The sequence below is a fragment of the Pithys albifrons genome, chromosome 5, assembly GCF_047495875.1.
Source record: "Pithys albifrons albifrons isolate INPA30051 chromosome 5, PitAlb_v1, whole genome shotgun sequence".
NCBI classification, from domain to species: domain Eukaryota; kingdom Metazoa; phylum Chordata; class Aves; order Passeriformes; family Thamnophilidae; genus Pithys; species Pithys albifrons.
This window is the reverse complement of record NC_092462.1, coordinates 30,266,285-30,284,057: the sequence shown is the minus strand read 5'-3', so window position 1 is coordinate 30,284,057 and position 17,773 is coordinate 30,266,285. Positions and strand designations below refer to the sequence as shown.

General features: G+C 37.1%; 1 protein-coding gene across 3 annotated transcripts in view; it reads left to right on the top strand.

Annotated features, from left to right (window-relative positions):
• FBXW7 (F-box and WD repeat domain containing 7) overlaps window positions 1-17,773 on the top strand; it is a 173,593-nt gene that overhangs the window by 93,082 nt on the left and 62,738 nt on the right. Inside the window, exon 3 of one of the 3 annotated variants that reach the window (XM_071556100.1) lies at window positions 12,526-13,364. The exons of the other annotated variants lie outside the window; for them this stretch is intronic. Within the exon in view, the coding sequence (XP_071412201.1) occupies window positions 12,526-12,603 (78 nt within the window). The 3' untranslated portion in view covers window positions 12,604-13,364. Of the gene's footprint in view, window positions 1-12,525; window positions 13,365-17,773 lie in introns of those variants that run through there. 3 annotated transcript variants of the gene reach the window in all.

The following is a 17,773-nucleotide window of genomic DNA, read 5'->3' as shown; positions in this document are numbered from 1 at the left end:
CCAGAGTTGCCTGGATGCTGCTCCCCACACAGCAGCAGGGAAAAAAGGAAATACAGGCTGCAGTGCAATGATGGTTTCTACTTTTATTAAATGAACGAGTTTTGTACCAATATCTCCATTTTAGGGGACTCTCTTTCCCTTGTTTTTTTTTTTTTATCTATCTTTGTTTTATTTTTTAAGTTTTGGACTTATATTAAGTTTGTGGAGACTGTGGTTGAGAAAAGTCCAGATCAGTTTTTCATTTGAGTTTAGTGACAGTCCAGAAGAAACCTGCTTGTGAAGTGGTGGAGTTGATTCTGCAACAGTGCTGTCACTCTCTGAAATTTGCAATCTCCTTGGACTCCCCTTCTGAAAACACAATGCCAACCTGCATAAATAATAATGAAAAGAAAGTTCTTCCTTTAAAGCAGAGGTGTAAGTGGCTGTGGCTGTTAAAGCTCCAGGCAGTCATGATTTTCTCCTTTTTCCCTGTGCAGATCCCTTTTTGGAGAAGGGCTCCTCTGACACTGCAGGGGAGGTCCCCCAGCTGTTTGACTGACAGGAGCAGTCTGTGTGCCCCTTGGTAGTTTAATTCCTGTCTATACTAGGATAGCTTGCACTTCACTGAGCGGCAGACGGGTCAGGACACTTGGCCGGAGAAGGTTGAGAGACAAAGGCAGCAGCAGGCTGTGGGGAGCGGATTTGCCAGTTAAAAAAAAAGTTTAAAAAAAATCCATGCAACTTTAGAGCAAAGTTTTTAGCAATGTTCTTGCAGTGTTAGTGGACTTGACAAAATAAGAACAATAAAATGTCCAGACCTGGGAAAACTGCCATCAATCATGGCCTGGTTCCTGTTGATCTTAAAAGTGCCAAAGAACCTCTACCACACCAAACTGTGATGAAGATATTTAGCATCAGCATCATTGCACAGGGCTTGCCCTTCTGCCGTAGGCGGGTAAGTATAAGGCTTTAAAACCTGAATTTTGATCACTTGGCTTGTAGCTCAGTGCTTTGTCATGGTGCATTCATTCCATGAGGAAGAACTTAATGTCTCTTATTATCTATTCACTCAAGATGCCATAGAGGAGCCCTTTGGTAATTTATGTCATTAATTTTTGTGCTTTAATTTAATTAAAATCAATACATGTTGTCTTAGCTGTTGCTCATTTAAGGAACACGCCCAGGATTCTTTTATAGCTGTAAACCAGGGTGCAAACAAATGCTGTACAAAAAAGGTGCATTCATAAATGTGTATTTATTTTGCTGTTACTCTGTCTTTTAGATGATGAAGATAGTTTGGAGTGTAATTTGTTGAACTCAGTTCTGAATATGCATATTGGCGTATGCAACTTGTTGGATTCTAAATTAGAGAATTTAGAAATGTTAAACTAATTAATATTTAAACATTTTTAGAAAGGACTCTTGAAATACAATTTTAATACTTTTGTAAGTCAGTAATAGAGATAAGATTTTTTGCTGTTACAGAAAACAAAAATAGCATGTTACTATGTGGCGGTTGCGATACAGTTTATATATAGACAATCCTAGCCTGACAGACTATCACGGGTCTTACGCTACAGCTTCAGGAACTGTATGAATAAAGTGGCTCTTAAAACACATTATATAAATTTTGTATTGCTTCTGAATAAACTCTGTCTCTGTTTATTGATGCAAGTTTCGGAATCTAGCTCACCTCTTGTAAATATGCTGGCTTTCCTTGAATGTCAACATACTACTTTTTAGCCAACTTGGTTAAATGACAAACAAAATTTAAATTTGGCAAGACCATCCTGGAAAGTTTGATTTTTTTTTCTACTGTGTTGTTTGGAATGTCTTGGAACATTTCTTATATGTAAAAGGTACATGGCATGCATTGAAAACCAGCAACATAATGTCAGTCCGCAGCAATGCAAAAATTAGAACATATATATATATATACACACATGACTGTTTAATATTGGATCATGTGCATTTCAGAAAAGTATTTTTTCTGGAATTAGATATTATATGTATGTGTTTGAACACGGAACAGGAACCTTTCATAATGTTGAAAGTGGTAAAGTAATCCTTTATATTATAATAGATGTGCTTTAAAATTTTTTATATGATTTGAGAACTGTTTGCTTGAAAATAAACATTTGGAATCTGTTGGGATATTTTTAGTTTCTTTGTCTTGGATCAAGCATAGTATACAGTGTAGAAGATAAGTTTAGCAGATATACTTCACAAGGCTTTTAGTGGCTATATTAATATGTTACACTGTTGGAACTTTAATGCTGCTTTCTTATGTGTGTATTTTCTGTAATGAGAAGTGTGATCACACATTAACTTACTACAAACACAAAAAAACCCCAAAATCTAAAGCAGTTCTCTCAAGATTTTGCACTGGTCCAAAACTACCAGAATTATCTCGTTTGTCTTTTCTTACACCATGTTCAAGCAGTCAGTTTAATGTTTCAGGTCTAGGAGATTTTAAGAAGCTGTTCAGCATCTACTTTTCTTTTAGCATTGGGACTAAGGAGGAAATTTAGAGTGCTCTCAAGGTATGTTTTATCAGCAAAGCTATCATCTGTTTATCTTGTCTTCTGAAACAAACAATTCTCAGTATGATGGCTGCTGGTGGTGGAGAGGGTTAGAGCTCCACCTTTAGTCTCATGCCTTCCTACTCAAAGCCTGCACATGACTCACAAGGATTACCATATTGGGTTCCCTCCATGCTATCGTGGGCAGGTTGCATGCAAGTTCTGTAGTTTCCTTCCTGCATGTTAAAAATAATCATATCAAAACCCAGCCTAATTTTTGATATCCACAAATGAGAGAATCAATACTTTTGTTGTGTAGATTTATACTTTCATTAAGCATAACAAGGACAAAAAAGTATTTTGATGCAAAATAGGAGTTTTGACACAAAATCTTCACCAGTATGCAACTTGTATTTTTTAAAAACTCTACTTTTCATTTAATGAGCAATGCATTGAATTATTTAGCACTGTATGTTCAGAGCTAAGCTTGATGTGCCTTGGAATGCAAACTACCATTCGCTTCCAGGTAATTGACTTGGTAATATACTGATGTCAACTTTTTTCTGGCAAGTGTACATTTGGGCCATTCAAATACCAACCCACCTTAAATATTATTGACCTTCTCCTTGTTTGAACTAATTTCTTCCCCTCCTTAATTGTATATTAGACCCAACAAACCATCTTTAAAATGCATACTGTGATCCTTGCGAGTAAAAATACTTCCGTTATGAGAGCTGACTGTTCATAGTTTCTGCATCCTCTGCACTAGTTATACTGGGCTTCTCTCAAGAAGTGCACTATAAATGGTCACAGGACTTAACAGTTTGCCTTTATGCATTTTGTCAGTTTGCTCGTGTAGTTAAAACACTTGTCTGCAATACCACTAATCTGAACCCAGTTAAAAATATTATTACTTAGCATTCTTTGTGTAGCACTTGAGAATAACTTCAGTGCGCAGCTCTGGAAGTACTGTACTTACACAGTAAATGTATGTATTCCTTGAAGCTGTTACAGAAAACATGGATGCAGTATCATCAAACGTGGACATAGCCATGGTTCTCTTCAGCATTTAACATATCTTTTGTAGATTTTGCAGTATAATGTGAAAAAGCAATGAATACCTTTCAGCTAGTACACACTTCAAGTATCAGATATCATTGGCTCTCCAGTGGGATGTAACTGCAGCTGATCATTGAACATACTTAAAAGATAGTCACGTATGTCACGTGTTCCAAAATCAAGTGCCCTATTTTGTTTGCCATGGTAAATACTTTCAGTTGACAAAAAATTGGTCTCTTAATTAACTATGTGATTTTTCTCTTAGCTCCTAAACCACTAACCGTAGAAGTGTTTTTCTTCTGAACTCTTACAATTCGTAACTATTTCAAAAACTCTATTTTAAAAATAGATTTCTTCACTCTCTGGTTTTCCAGGGGTTTTTTTTCCTGAAAATTTCAGTGCTTGTTGCTCTTGAAGGTTGCTGGATAACAATTTCATCACATTCAATATATGTTTTTAAGAAGTGCTAATAAGCTGGAGAATTTGTGAGAGTGAGATGCTCACTTGAGGTGTTCCTTCAGTTCAAGTAGTTTAAAGTAGCACTGAGCCATTACAAAGCAGGGGTTTCAGTGTGCACCCTGTGGTATTCCAAGCTAGAAAAGTCAAGGTAATAAATGTATCCATTTTCAGCGCCTGCAATCTCAGAAACACCACAGATCCTCTTACACTGTTCTGTTTTGTGAGAATGTTTTTGCTGTATGTGCATATGTTTTACTCTTAAAATGCATCCAACCAAATTTTGGCAATTCATCAGCTAAGTTCATCACTGAAATTCTTCCATTGTAGGATATATTTGTGTGTTAAGTGAACATAGAATAAAACATTTAAGAGTTATTTTATGTACCAGCCTGTGTGTTTCATATATAAGAGTATCCACTGGTCTTAGGCATTACGTATGGAATTGGTTCATTTGTTACTGCAACAGAGCACTTGGAATGAGATTCCAGTTCCTTTTCCTTCCACTGGTTGATTTGTATGCTAGTACTTTATTTAAAATACTAATGTGACTTATGCATGAACAACTTCACTTATTTGGACTTGTTTCTTTATCCCTTAATTTCTGTATTAAAAGAACAAAACCGCTTTTCATTATATAGTCAAATCTGTCTAAATGGTTGTGCCAGCAGTCCAGTCAAAGTGGTCTGTCCACAGAGGTTTTCAGGGAAATGTAATACTGAGTTTTTCTGAAACAAATCACGTTTCTTGCTTGAGTACAGCACCTTATTTCAGGGATGACAGTAAGAAGTTACTTAATGGACAAAAAACTACTTAGCTTTCTCTTAAATGATATATGCTCACCTATTACACTTCCCTGTATTGCACTTGACTTTGGTTCAGGTTCTGAGTAGTACAGACAAGGACTAAACCATTATCACCTTAAACAACAAATAAATAAAAGGATTCTTTTCCCTTGGAATTTCTCACCATTTGGTAAGAAGAGACGGACAGAAGTATAGAAAGAAAAATATATGGGAAAATGTGCATGTGTGTGCATATATATATATATGTATGTGTGTTTAATTTTCTCATTTAAAATGTAAGGTAATCCTCAGAGTCTCCCTGGACAAATCATAGCACTCCCACATGCTCGTGTCTTCTACAAGAGAATTTTTTGGTCCTGGGCTTTGTGGCTGGGAACTTGGTTATGGCCACTGGTGGTAAGATGCCTCTTTGAGTGGCTGTCAGAAATAACTTTCTTTCAAAGCTTGTTTAGCCTTTAATTCAAATTCCCTTGTTTATAAACCAGCCTTATAAATGTTTTACTTCTCATTGTTAAATTTATACTTTATAGTGAGGGTTTTTCTTTACTTCTTAGGTGAGAAGTACCTAAGAAGTTCAGCAGAAGGAAGTTTACCAAAAAGGCAGATGGTTTTGAGTGGAAAGAGAGAAATACTGAAAAGTTACAGAAATGAGCAAGGCTGTCTTCTGTAACACTGCCTAGAGGGTCATGCCTTTTAGAAGATAAATAGTGTTGAATAAGAACTATTTCCCCTTCTTCTTTTTTTTTTTAATTTACATGCAGTATCTCCACTCTGAATCTGGTTTTCCCATGCCTTTCATCTCCTCTTGCAAGGGGAATAGAAGGTTTTCCTTGTATGAAGTCTGTTTAGCCTTGAAGAAAAGCAGTGTTACTTATTTTCTCAATATGGAACAGAGGAAGTCTAAAAATTACCTTCTTCACTCTTTTTTCCTCCTTCTTTCTGCAATACTCTTAATTTTGCTTGCAAACCAATTGCCTCTGTACTGTATTTGAGAGGGAATAATACGGGAATCACAGAAGGGGAAAAGGAAGTGGACAGATCCTCGATTGTCTGGTTATCTCAAGGTGGAGTGGTTCAACCTGGCTCAGCTGAAGTGCCCCGTGGTCTCCCAGGCTATGCCTACAAGAGCTCTGCCGAGAGGCACCACAGTACATGTTTTAAACTGTGGATGCAGTCAGATGTCGCCAGTGTTTATGGCTCTGCAGAGCTAGGTCCAGCATGCTTCTCTGTATCCCGCCCTGCTCTGGGGTGTTATAGAAGCTCTGGGCTTAAGATAGCCATCTGTAGGAGGGAGCACTCAGTCTGCTGTTCAAGCAGCTGTTCCTCTGTCCCCTGGAAAAAATTAATATTGCTAGTTAAACTGTGCATATCTAGTCCAGCCTACTGTACTGGGTCAAAAATAATTGGACTATCTCTGACAACTTGCTTGGGGTTTTGTTTTTTGTTGTTGGGTATGGGTGTGTGGTTTTTGTTTCTTAGGGTTTTTTGGGTTTTTTTTAGGGGTCGTGGGCTTTGGTTTTGGTTGAGTTTTTTCCAATCTCCACTGCAACACATCAGCACTCCCAAAGACTGCTTTTTCAGAATGTCACCATTCTGATTCTTTGAGAAACATTGTTATTTAAATTGTTCTACCTATTTCTGGCCAAGATAAAAGCAGCAAGTGGAAACTCATTTATATTTAACTCTAGCTGAAATGCTTTTCTTTGTGGTTTATGCATTTAAAACTTTCATTCCTCTTACAGACCAATGCCCACCTGCAGATGCTGAAAGCATGTTATGATGATTTTACAGTCAGTTCTTTCCCTTCAGGAGGTGTCAGAAGGAAGTCTACCTGGGCAATTCTACTCCTTTGTGCCCAGTTGTTTATGTCTTTAGAAGCCTTTATTGTCATGCCTTTTGAGCTATTTAAACATGCTGAACTGACTTGGTGAAAGGTCTTTAAACAGGTAAAGACCGTCTGTTTTGTTGTCTCAGACTTTGGAGGTTATAGCATCCAGCAGAAGAAATAAGGGAATGAGAGACAACAGTGATGCCATAAACTGACCCAGCTACCTTTTTGCTGATTGATCACACCAGAGGGGACCTCACAAAATGTGTAATTAAATACTTATTGTATTGCTTTGAAATCTAATTGCTTTAACCATGAATCTCCCTTTTCTCTTTTTGCTTTCTCTTGTATCACTAAGTAAACACTTTTTGTCCTTCTACAACAAATGAAGGCATTCTAAATTTCCAAACAGATCTTTTTCAGGTATGGGGAAACACTTCTCTGTGAGGAAAATGTTGCTTTGCTGTGTCATGACTATTCTTAGTACAGAAACATAGAGAGGGCTAATTCATTTTAACTGACAATCTTTGTTCTGACATTCCCCAGACTTTCAGTGGAAGTCTGAAACTAGAATGACACTGAGACAAGTCTCAAGCAGGGTGGTAGCCTTAGCTCTTGGAACAATGCCACTTATCACAACTGATTGTCGTTCCTTATGTGATGAACCCTCGCTGTCAGGGAACGATGACTTTGCTGGTTTAAACAGCCCCACTCCTCAGAGCAAAGATGCCCTCTCACTCCTAGATGTAATGCTCAACTCAAGTTTTAATTCCAAACTCTGTCTGAGGCCCTAGTCTGCTCTAGCTCACTCTCTCTTCCCCTCGTTTTGGACTGCTAATTCTGCTTTCTTCCTACAGCTTCTCATTTGATATTCATCCTCTGTTAGAAGTGGTCCTCTTTTCTGGAAGGCTTATTTATCTTTGTTTCATGATAATATTGTTTGAAAATATAGTTTTGCATAGGGACAACAGCAGTATCTTTCTAAACGCTGTTCAGGTATTTTATAATATTACTCAGTTGTTTAAAAAGGTAAGAAAACAGCACTGGAGTTGACATGACTATTCCCTTTCATTCTTTCAAGGAAGTCTGTGCTTTTGATTTGTTATGCTCCTTAAAATACGTTTTGAGTAACCAGTTTGATTGCAACGTTTCCTGGTTGCAGATCATTTGTGTGGTCGTGTGCAGTTTGATCACATTTCACAAAAACATCTCTAGTTATGTGCTGCTCAAATGTACATGATTTCAACACTACAATAAATGATCTATGAAGTGGGGTAATGATTTTTCTTTAAAAATCAAATTATAATTGCAAACTGTACTGCATTTTAATACACTGCAAATATATATGGTTGTGAAAGAGAAATGCTCGTTATGTATGTTGTATGAAAACGTTGATCCTGTACTAGAAGGCAATACACTATATCAATTTTTAATAACTCTGCTACTACTGTAACATTTTGAAGAAGTAGGTGAAACATGGTAAGATTTGCATATGGTGGTTTTCGCTTGTTTTGTAGATCGTATTCTATTATGTTGCAGGACAACCAAAGTTCTGCTGATCCTAAACTGATTAATAAAGTGAGGAGAGAAGAAGAGTAAGTTAAAATACACAAATGATACTAAAAGTCTAAATATATTCTTCTATATATGTTTTTCCCTTATCCATTATCTGAGTTCAGTAGTACTTCCTTAATGCAACTTCATTTGTATGTCGTATCAAAGGAACTCGTAAGAATTGGTAAATACTAATGTATTAAATGTCTTTGTAAGCTAGGGAAATATTTTTGCTTTACAGGCAATAGTATAATAAAGTGGCTAAGATAAGAATTTTTGTGTTGTAATTAGTAAAACACGTCTTTCTCTCTCTGTTTCAGATGGCTCATTATTTTAGATAGTGTACTAAGTTTGTATGTAGTACATTGCTTTGAATATTCAAGGTAGTAGATAGAATTTTATTTTTAAATTGCAAAAAATGAGGCCATTTGTATGTAGAAGATGCAGGTAGGTAAAAACTTAGTTTAGACATCTCTAATATGTAAATACATGCAAATTTAAGACTAGGTATTTTAATATATGTGCCTTCCTTGTGAAGTTTCTGAAATTGCATTTTTCAGTTTATAATATAGCTAGTGTATAATGGAGGTAACCAGTTACAGCATACAGGTCTGAGATGGCATCATGTGGGATCTCTCCTCATGATTTAGATGCCCCCATTTATATAGAGAGACATGGGTTTAAAAAGCAGTGTTATTTACAGACATTACTATTCATATAAATGTAATATTTTATATATATATATAAAATAAAAATAATAAGTGCTGTATGCAAACTTGCCCCTGCATGGAGAGCTTACTGCTTGTAGGTATGACACAGAAGACTAAATGGGAATAGAAACGTGATGTGCTGTTTGCTGCTGGAGAGAGAAAACTGTTTCTTGGCTTATAGGCCAGGAGCCTGTAGGTGACACATACTGGTGACTTTCTAAGGATTCTCTCCCAAAGCATTTTACTTGTTAAACATTAAAAAAGAACAGCAGAGGAAGTCCTACAAAGGTATCTTTGATGTGTTTTTAGTGCCATATTTTTCCTACTTAGCTTTCCTACGTATCTTTCCTGCTACTGTGTTCAGGTAGACTCACCACTGTATTTAAACAGTTAAGATTTTGTTACTCTGAGACAGTCTGCATGGTTCAGTACAAATGGCAGTCTCTTCCAAAGCCTGTTGCTATTAATAAACCCCAACACAAGATTACTTCCCATGATAACAGCAGCAGCTGGCAAGAATGCTTGCAATTTTGACATATTTGTAGCACTCCTGCATTCCATCTTGCATTACTCCTGTGGTTCATTATCAGTGACATTTCAGACCGAATTCTTACCATGAATTTCATGGCCTCATAGTCTTCCCTTCTTTTGCCTCCCTTTCTCCAAATCCTGTCTAGATACCAAGCTGTCAAACAGGTTCTGTACTGTCTAGAGCCTGTTCTGTCCACACAGCTTTTCTAAAGCATCTCTCTTTTCTTTCCTGCCTTTTTATACACACAGTGTTCCTGTCCTTTGCCTCTCCGCTTATCCTGCAAAGCGTTCTGGGAAGTCCTTTCTGCCCACACACACACACTTTAATGAAACAAGGAATTATCTGTAGCTGGCTATTCTAATATTTCATAATAGAACCAGATAAGCTGTGACACTAAAATAAAAAAATAAATCACAACAGCTTCAGCATCTATTAATTAATTTTTAAAACACATGTGTTCAGGTTTAAATATAATGAATTCAGTATTAAGATATTACATGTCAATCCATTTCCAGTTTTTACCCTCACTTCATTGTCTCCAGGTAGATAATCAACTTATAGTTAGTACCAATTCTCTTCTCTTGAATAGCAGTCAGAATAGATGCTTGTGCACCTTTCTTTTTTAGGAGGAATGTGGGCTTTTTAAACAATAATAGTCTTCTGTTCGTTTCATGTATTAGATGTGTGCTTGCCACTTACTTGCTGTTTCCATTCATACTGATGCAAGAAATAGGTAAGATTATCTAACAGACAGTAAACATGGCAAAAAACTAATCATACAAATTACAGAAACGAGGCTACATCACCCCTTAAACTTATGGCAGGATCTATGGTGCCTGTGCTATTTCTGACTGAGATTTATCTAATGATATAAAATTGCTTATGATAGAAATTGTTAATTTTCTCATCATGTTTGAAACATCAGTGTGTGTTGAGGTCACTTTGCACTATAAGAATTTGACACTAATTGCAGTTGATATTCAGATTTATTAAGGATGTACATACATAGCAGTACTTCTTCACTTTAGGAAGAAAATGGGTTAGAACAACAGCAACTATTTTGGTTGGTGCCTAATTAATATGTCATATTACATAGTACAAAATTGCAAAAGTAGATTCACTTTGGGGATTTGTTTCTTCATGTTTCTTAAGACACACACCACACCCTCTGCCATGAGTTAAAGAATGTTTTTTATAATTCTATTGGAATTACTCCGTTTAATTGTCAGATTAGTTTGCTGTGAATTTCTTCTTGTTTGTTCTCTGCTTCTGTTTTCTTGTTGCATAAAGAGCTGGCCATCATGGGGGAAACTTCAGTGGGCTGTGGCCATTCCCTCACAGAAGAAGACGAGGCAGCTTGAACTGCTTGGGCTCAAGCTGTGTGAGTGACTGTGGGTTTCTGTGAGATCTGTTGGCATAACTCAAGTAGCTTTCCACATGGCCTGTGTATTGCCCTGCCTTCCTGAGCGGAATTTCTTTGGAGCATGTGGCTAACACGGATCCCTTTCTGGCAGCCCCTCGGCTGGTTATATCTATTGGCCCTGGCTGCCATGCTTTGGCGTGAGCATTCCCGGGAAGGGCTGTATCCAGACGCAGCTGTCTTGCAGGCGCAGCACTGAGCCCTGCGCCAGCCTGGAGATGTCTGGGAAAGCATCCAAACTTCTGAGTGGGTGAAGAGGAAACCATTTCCTGTTCTGAAATACTGGCCCATTTTAATTTGAGCGCACAAGTGAGTGTTTTAAATGTTCAGAAATGCTGCATATTTGTCTGTTTATGGCCATGTTCAGCAGGTCCAGCCTTACTTCTCTTGATTTAGGAAGAGCTTACATTAGAAGTGACCTGTTCTTTCTGGTGTGTGGAGAAAGTAAGTGCTTGAAGACGTCCAAGGCATCCTCAGGGAATGAATTAATTCCTGAAAGCATGGCAGTGAGGAGAGGGGATTGTGGAAACCTTCATGCCCTCTCTTCCCCTTCCACCCCCCAGTTCTTCTCTTTATCTCTTCCTAATACAGAGAGAATCCTGCAGTAAAAGTTCTCACTTGTCACTGAAGTATAGGAATATTAAAAACCATAATTTGCACCTTTTACCACAAATTTAGAATGCCTTTCTGACTTGGGGGACCTAATTTATAGAAACAGGTAACGTTGTCAGTTCCTTGCAGTGGACACACAGACCATATGAATTCATAACTGCTGAAAGTTTTCAGCTTATTCTTTGGGCTTCAGTAGACAATTTATGCCCCCTGAGGTTATACATAGTTACACAGTCATACTAGGTACTGCAGGTCTAATAAAACTAATCTTTCAAGAGACATCTGTGTTTATTTGCTCTCAGCATATTCTGTCTTTTGCGTGTGTATGTTGATAGAAAAATTGAGATGTGTTATTTAATAATTGGCCCTAAGGTCTTGTATTTTCTCGGTGATTTTAAGATTTATAATTCAAATTTGCACTGCTTAAGCATGACCAATGTTAGTGAGCAAAAAAACCTTTAAATTGAACTGTCTTCTCTGTGAAGTGGTAACAATGATCTTCATCAGATAAACACCAAAATGTCTAATTTTTGTTTACATAGTTTAACAACTGTGTGCATAATGTACAGTATTTGTATATTAATATATTTGGAAGAAGGTAAATAGAATCCTTTTTGCAAAGGTACTGTTATTGGCACAAATTAAACCTCTAGTGTGTGAAATGTAAGACAGTTATTGAAAAATAAAGAACTATAGTAAATAGTGGTTTTTATTGTCATTTAAGCTATTTTCTGCTTCAATTTTAATTTCAGATTGTCTGTGTTTTAGAGTTGTTCTTTCTTGCTTAGCCTTCAGAACCATGAATTCAAGACACCTATTTGTGCATTTCCATGCAAGAAATTCCTAACTGCGAGGCAACATGGGACACATACTATTTTATTTGCCCATTTTTTATCTCTCTTTAGTAGGAGTTTTAACTTCGTTACAGAGTTTTGAAAAACAGTTCGTGTTTTGACAGTATGTGAACATATGGAGAATGAATTTGGAGAGTTGGGACTAAACTGTTGAAAACTTGAAGTATTACTTGTTTTTTTTTTCTTTCCCCAGAGCTTACTAGGAGAGCATTCCTGGAGAGAGCACATAAAAATATATGTTGTCTTTGAAGAATCAAATGCCAGATATTGAATGTGGCATTCCAAAGCATGTAATGACATGGATCACAAAGATGTTGCCCTATTAATAACCTAATATATGCACCCATCTTTGTATTTCTGAAAGAATGTCAGTTGCTACTTATAAATATGTGAAAAACCTTTCTGAACTTCTGAGTTCCTTTGACAGTGCTTGTGAACTTCATAGTCTATTTTTAAAATACAATATATAATTTTCATTCTGTATCATACAATATTATAGCTAGTAGATGATTGTTTCCTTTCTTCCTCCATTCAGAACTGGGGAGTCACAGCATCTCGTTATGTAATAGTACTTGATAACAGTCCTCAGAATACATACACAGACACAGATGCTCTTCTTTCAGGGAGAGTTTTCAAGATTTCCTTCTAGCTTCTTGGCAATAAGTAGCAGCAGTGCTGCTTCATGAGACTCTGACCTTGATTATGTGTATCTATCAAAAACCATATCAAACACAAGTGTTTTATCTGGCCTGTTTTAGGTGCACCTTCATTAGGGGTTTTAAGAATTGACAAATTGGCAAATTTGGTACTGTTATCCAGCAGAGCATACCTTAAGTTCTTCTTTTAAATTTTTTCTTTCCATTTATATTATCTTATATTCTAACTTCAATCAGAATTTTTTTCTGTATAAACAAGAGCTTGGTTTTCAATTAGAAAAATATTAAAGGGGAAAAACCTTCCATATTGTCTTTTAATGTATTATGAATTAGGAAACTTGCTTTTCCTTCTTCAGTCCTTTGCCCCTCACGTCTTGAAAATAATAATCAAATAAAAGATTCTCCAAGCTTATCTTCAGTATGCAGTTTCTGTTACTCAAACACAAGAGGAGAGACAAGAACCAAGGTATAGTTGTGAGCAGTAGCTTTATACACAAATCTGGAAACTAAGGTAATTCTGCGTTGTGTCCTTCCTGTCACCTTCTGAATGGCTGCTGTCATAGTCTCCAAATTTGGAGACACCTGCTGCTAAGAAAACCCTGTCTTTCCTTTCTTGACTTGGAAATGCAGGAGTGGTTTCTTTCTGTTAAACTGAAATGGAAAAAATACTTCTATTGAATGCTGGCCACATGTCTGGTTGCAGCAAGTTATAAGTTGAAAGTCTGTGAGCTAATACAGAGTGTTTCAAGAACTGCACACTTGGGGTGTTCAGGCTAGCCTCAGGTCCAGAAGGCATCTGGCAGGAAGACAAAGGCATATAAGAAATCACCACTACATGTAAAGTGTAAAATGTGTTTTCTTTCTTCATTTATGATTGAGAGTGTTTGTGCTGCAATTTGTAGCCATGTCTATTTTCATAAAAGTATAAAAGTCCCTAAACCTGATTCTTACCTGAAAGTAAAATTGAAAGTTAGTCAGGAGCATTTGATAGATTACTCTAAATAAAAATTGAGAGATGCAGCTTCTACAGATGCAACCTGAGCTGCACCTCTGTGGTCTTAATGCAGTGATTTAGTTTCTTTACAATGGTTGCCTGAAGGAAGTGGCATTTTATGCTTCTCTGGTTGATGCTTGAAATTGCAGAGGCTGTTGAGCAGTATTACAGTTAGCACAGGGTGGAGAAAGCCAGGCAGTGCCACACCAGTCCCAGGCTTGTGTTGGAGATACAGCCTTGCTTTGTTGGCATGAGATACACAGAAAGTGAGACTGACGAAAGGTGAAACAGAAAAATGAGTTGCTATAGTACCAAGCAGTCAGAGCTGTGCTGCTGAAATTGTGACCATTTCTGTATATGCATGTCAGCAAAATATAATATCTTTGTAGTGGTAGAAGGTATTGAAGTGTTTTTTTAGTACTCCCAGGATGCCATTCCCAGTTGTCAAGAACTTTAGATCATTTTTAAGTGACCCTGTAGATTATACAGTGAAGTTTCTTGAACAAGAATATATTCTTGAGAAAGAATACATCACAACTTGTTTGAGAATCCATTCTTTTCCTGAAAAGAAGACCTGGCACCAAGTGTTGGACAGGCAAAATATGCCATAGCGCCCTTTTTAATCTTGTTTTATGCCTTGCTTGCAAAGTCGGGACTGGATTATTTGCAGTTACAGAGATCTGACCTCTTTTTTTGTTTGTTTGTTTTTTCAAGTGTGAGCAAGCTACATTTCTTGAAATAAAAAATAACTTCTTATACCTTTGTCTTACTGCATGTCTATAGAACATACAGAAGAGTATGTTGTTCTTTATTTTTCTTCAGAACAGAATCACAGAATCGTGTTGTCTTTTATGTGGCTCAAGAAGAGCATGAAGATTGGGCTGGTGTGTCTTGATTTTTCAAGATTAGTATTCAGTTTGAAAGTGAATAGTTCTGCTACTTTGAAGAAGTAGATAATACATATTTACACAGAAAATGTAGTACATTTGTTGCTTTTGTATTTGATTTAAGGTCATACTTTTGGAAAGGGTGAGAGATTAAACCAGCAAGAAGGCTATCCAAAGCTAATATCCTTAGTAATGAAGAGAGAAGAAGAAAGGGGAGGGAGTGGGTGTGAGATGAGAGTTTATGCATTAGAAGGTTGTATTATTTATGACTGAAGTTCACCTTCCCCACTTTTGCCATAGTAAAGGTTTTCAAGTTGTGTGGATGTGCCATGTACTTGTGAAATACTGTGTGCGTATAGCAAACCAAATGAAGATGTGCTGATGTCTCATTCTCTGTGCAATTTTCTAGTTATCTTTTCCCAGAAAACATATAATCATCCTACCGAGACTGTTAGAAATGATCCAGGACTCTAAATTCATATCTTGGCCACAAAGTGTAAATATATACTGATTTTTTTTTAAAGTTGTTTTCAAAGTGTGATATTTATGAGAAGGTTACGTCAACAAAGCAATGACAAATCAAGAAACTGCTGAACTACTCTTTGGAAAACATTTTTCCTGATGTCTGTACAGAGGGCTTGCCTGCCTGATGCATGTGCTAATGCTGCACTGAGAGATGTGCCTTTTTTATCCAATCGACAGTTTCTGACTGAGATTCTACTTAGTGCCACCAGAAATAAAAACTCATACATACATCAGAACAATATATTCACCATCAAAGGACAAGCAGAAGATTAAATTAAAAGAAACAGGATGCTTGGGAGAAAAACCTGTACTATTAAGGAAGTTGAGGGAATTTATTAGAGTATGAAATAGCTTAGATGCTCATAACTAATTTCTCATCCCAGTTGGAGCTGATTTTGATAGTAGCTTTATTGTTCTGTTCTTAACTTAAAACTTTATGTCATGGCTAAGTAGATCTGCTTTAGGGGTTTTTTTTCCAGAGAAAGGTAAAAGTTTTGTTCATAAATTCTGTATGTATGTATGGCCAAACTTCGCGAACGAAGATTTGGGAAGGGCTCTCCCCACGTGGGTGTGCCCTTCCAGCCTGCGCAGTGGATTTTAGATGAGGCTCAGCGTGCGCAGAACTGGCCCCACCGTTTAACTCCTGAGGTTCATCTGCCACGGCCGAGCGAGCTTGGATGGTGCCAGTGAAGTCCTCAGGACTAGAACCTACAGCACCCGGCATTTCCCAGGAGGTCTCCCATCCAAGTACTAATCCGGGTCTGACCCTGCTTAGCTTCCGAGATCTGATGGGATCGGATGTCAGGGAGGCATTTAACTGCCTCATAAATTCTCATCTGCTGTGTAATCAAGGTGGAACATTTATACCTTTTTGAAAAAGAAAAGTCTAACTATGCATATCAAGATAAAAAAGGTGATTTTCCCACTAAAGTCAAAGTTGGATTTTATTCTGATTCTCTTCCATGGTATGTGTGTTTTATTTGGGCTGTACAATAGCAAAAATTAAAAAAAAATTGCAGTTTAACATAATTACTGTATAAATGTTCAGTGATTTTTTTTCCTTACATCATGCAGCTTGTGGTGTTGTTTCTGTAGTGGACGTGAAGGGGCAGTGTAGTGCTGTTGATAAATCTTCCTCTGTTTTCATCTTTTCAATCTGTTGTGGTACATCATGGTTTAAAATGTGATTATTTTATCTGTTGTGTATATGTGCATTACTTGTAAGAAAGTATAATAGTTCTTACAAGTTAAAGAAATATTCTAGAAATGTTAATATAGTTAAGATCATTCTTGTTTAAAGCCACCCACTGTTTTTTCTTTGATACTGTTTATACTCATGAATATAGTTATTATTCAGTATTTTTTCAACACTGTTAGTGTTTAGAGGTTTTCATGCGCTAAAAGCACATGAAGATTATGGACAAGTCCTGGTGAAGTACAGCTAGGCGTGAAATATAAAAGGGTATCGACAAAGCAATTTTGACTTTTTTTTTTTAAGCCGATTGTTTTTTTCACTTTGAGTATTAAAGTACATTTGAAGTACTTTTTCCTTCTTAATGACAACCATTTTATATGAATTAGTATTGAATTATTCTATGAGGCTCTGTAGAACTAACTATTGGACATGCCTGCCATATTTTTTCTCAACTGGAGTAAGTTGGTATCCAAAGGAGGCATTCTGCCAGGGTCTCTTGAAACCACTGGTGCAAACAGAAGAGGCATCGTCTTGGGGCTTATGGTCTGAAACAATGAGTATAGAGACCAACCTCAGATACCAGGAAGAAAAGACATAAAGAAGAAATTCTTCACTGTGAGGGTGTTGAGGCACTGGCACAGGCTGCCCAGAGAAGCTGTGAATGCCTCATCCCTGGAAGTGTTCAAGGCCAGGCTGGATGGGGCTTTAAGCAACCTGGTCTAGTGGAAGGTGTCCCTGCCCATGGCAGGGTTGGAACTAGGTGATCTTTCAGGTCCTATACAACTCAAACCTTTCTCTATTTCTCATGTCACTGTTTTCTCAACAGAGCCAACATTCATTCCAGCCTTTTCGTATGACGGTGTTCTGGTTGCTGTAGTGGGTGTTCTGTCCAAATGCTAAAATAAATTGTGATGTTAAAGCTTTTAGGAAGGAGTGAATGTGGCTCTGCCAGTTTCAGTGGCATGCACTTTCTTGCATGTTTTGAATATTTTATGTTGCATTGTGGGTTTTTCATAAACAACTTTGGTTTTGTTTATATGTTTATTTTTGTTTCTAAGTCATAAAATACTGACTTTTAGAAGATTTCATATGGAACAGGCAAAAAGTCTCGCAGCACTCAAGTTTAAATCTTCCAGAATAAGTGGGGCTTTCCTTGTTCACTGATGCTGCTTTAGCAACCGAGG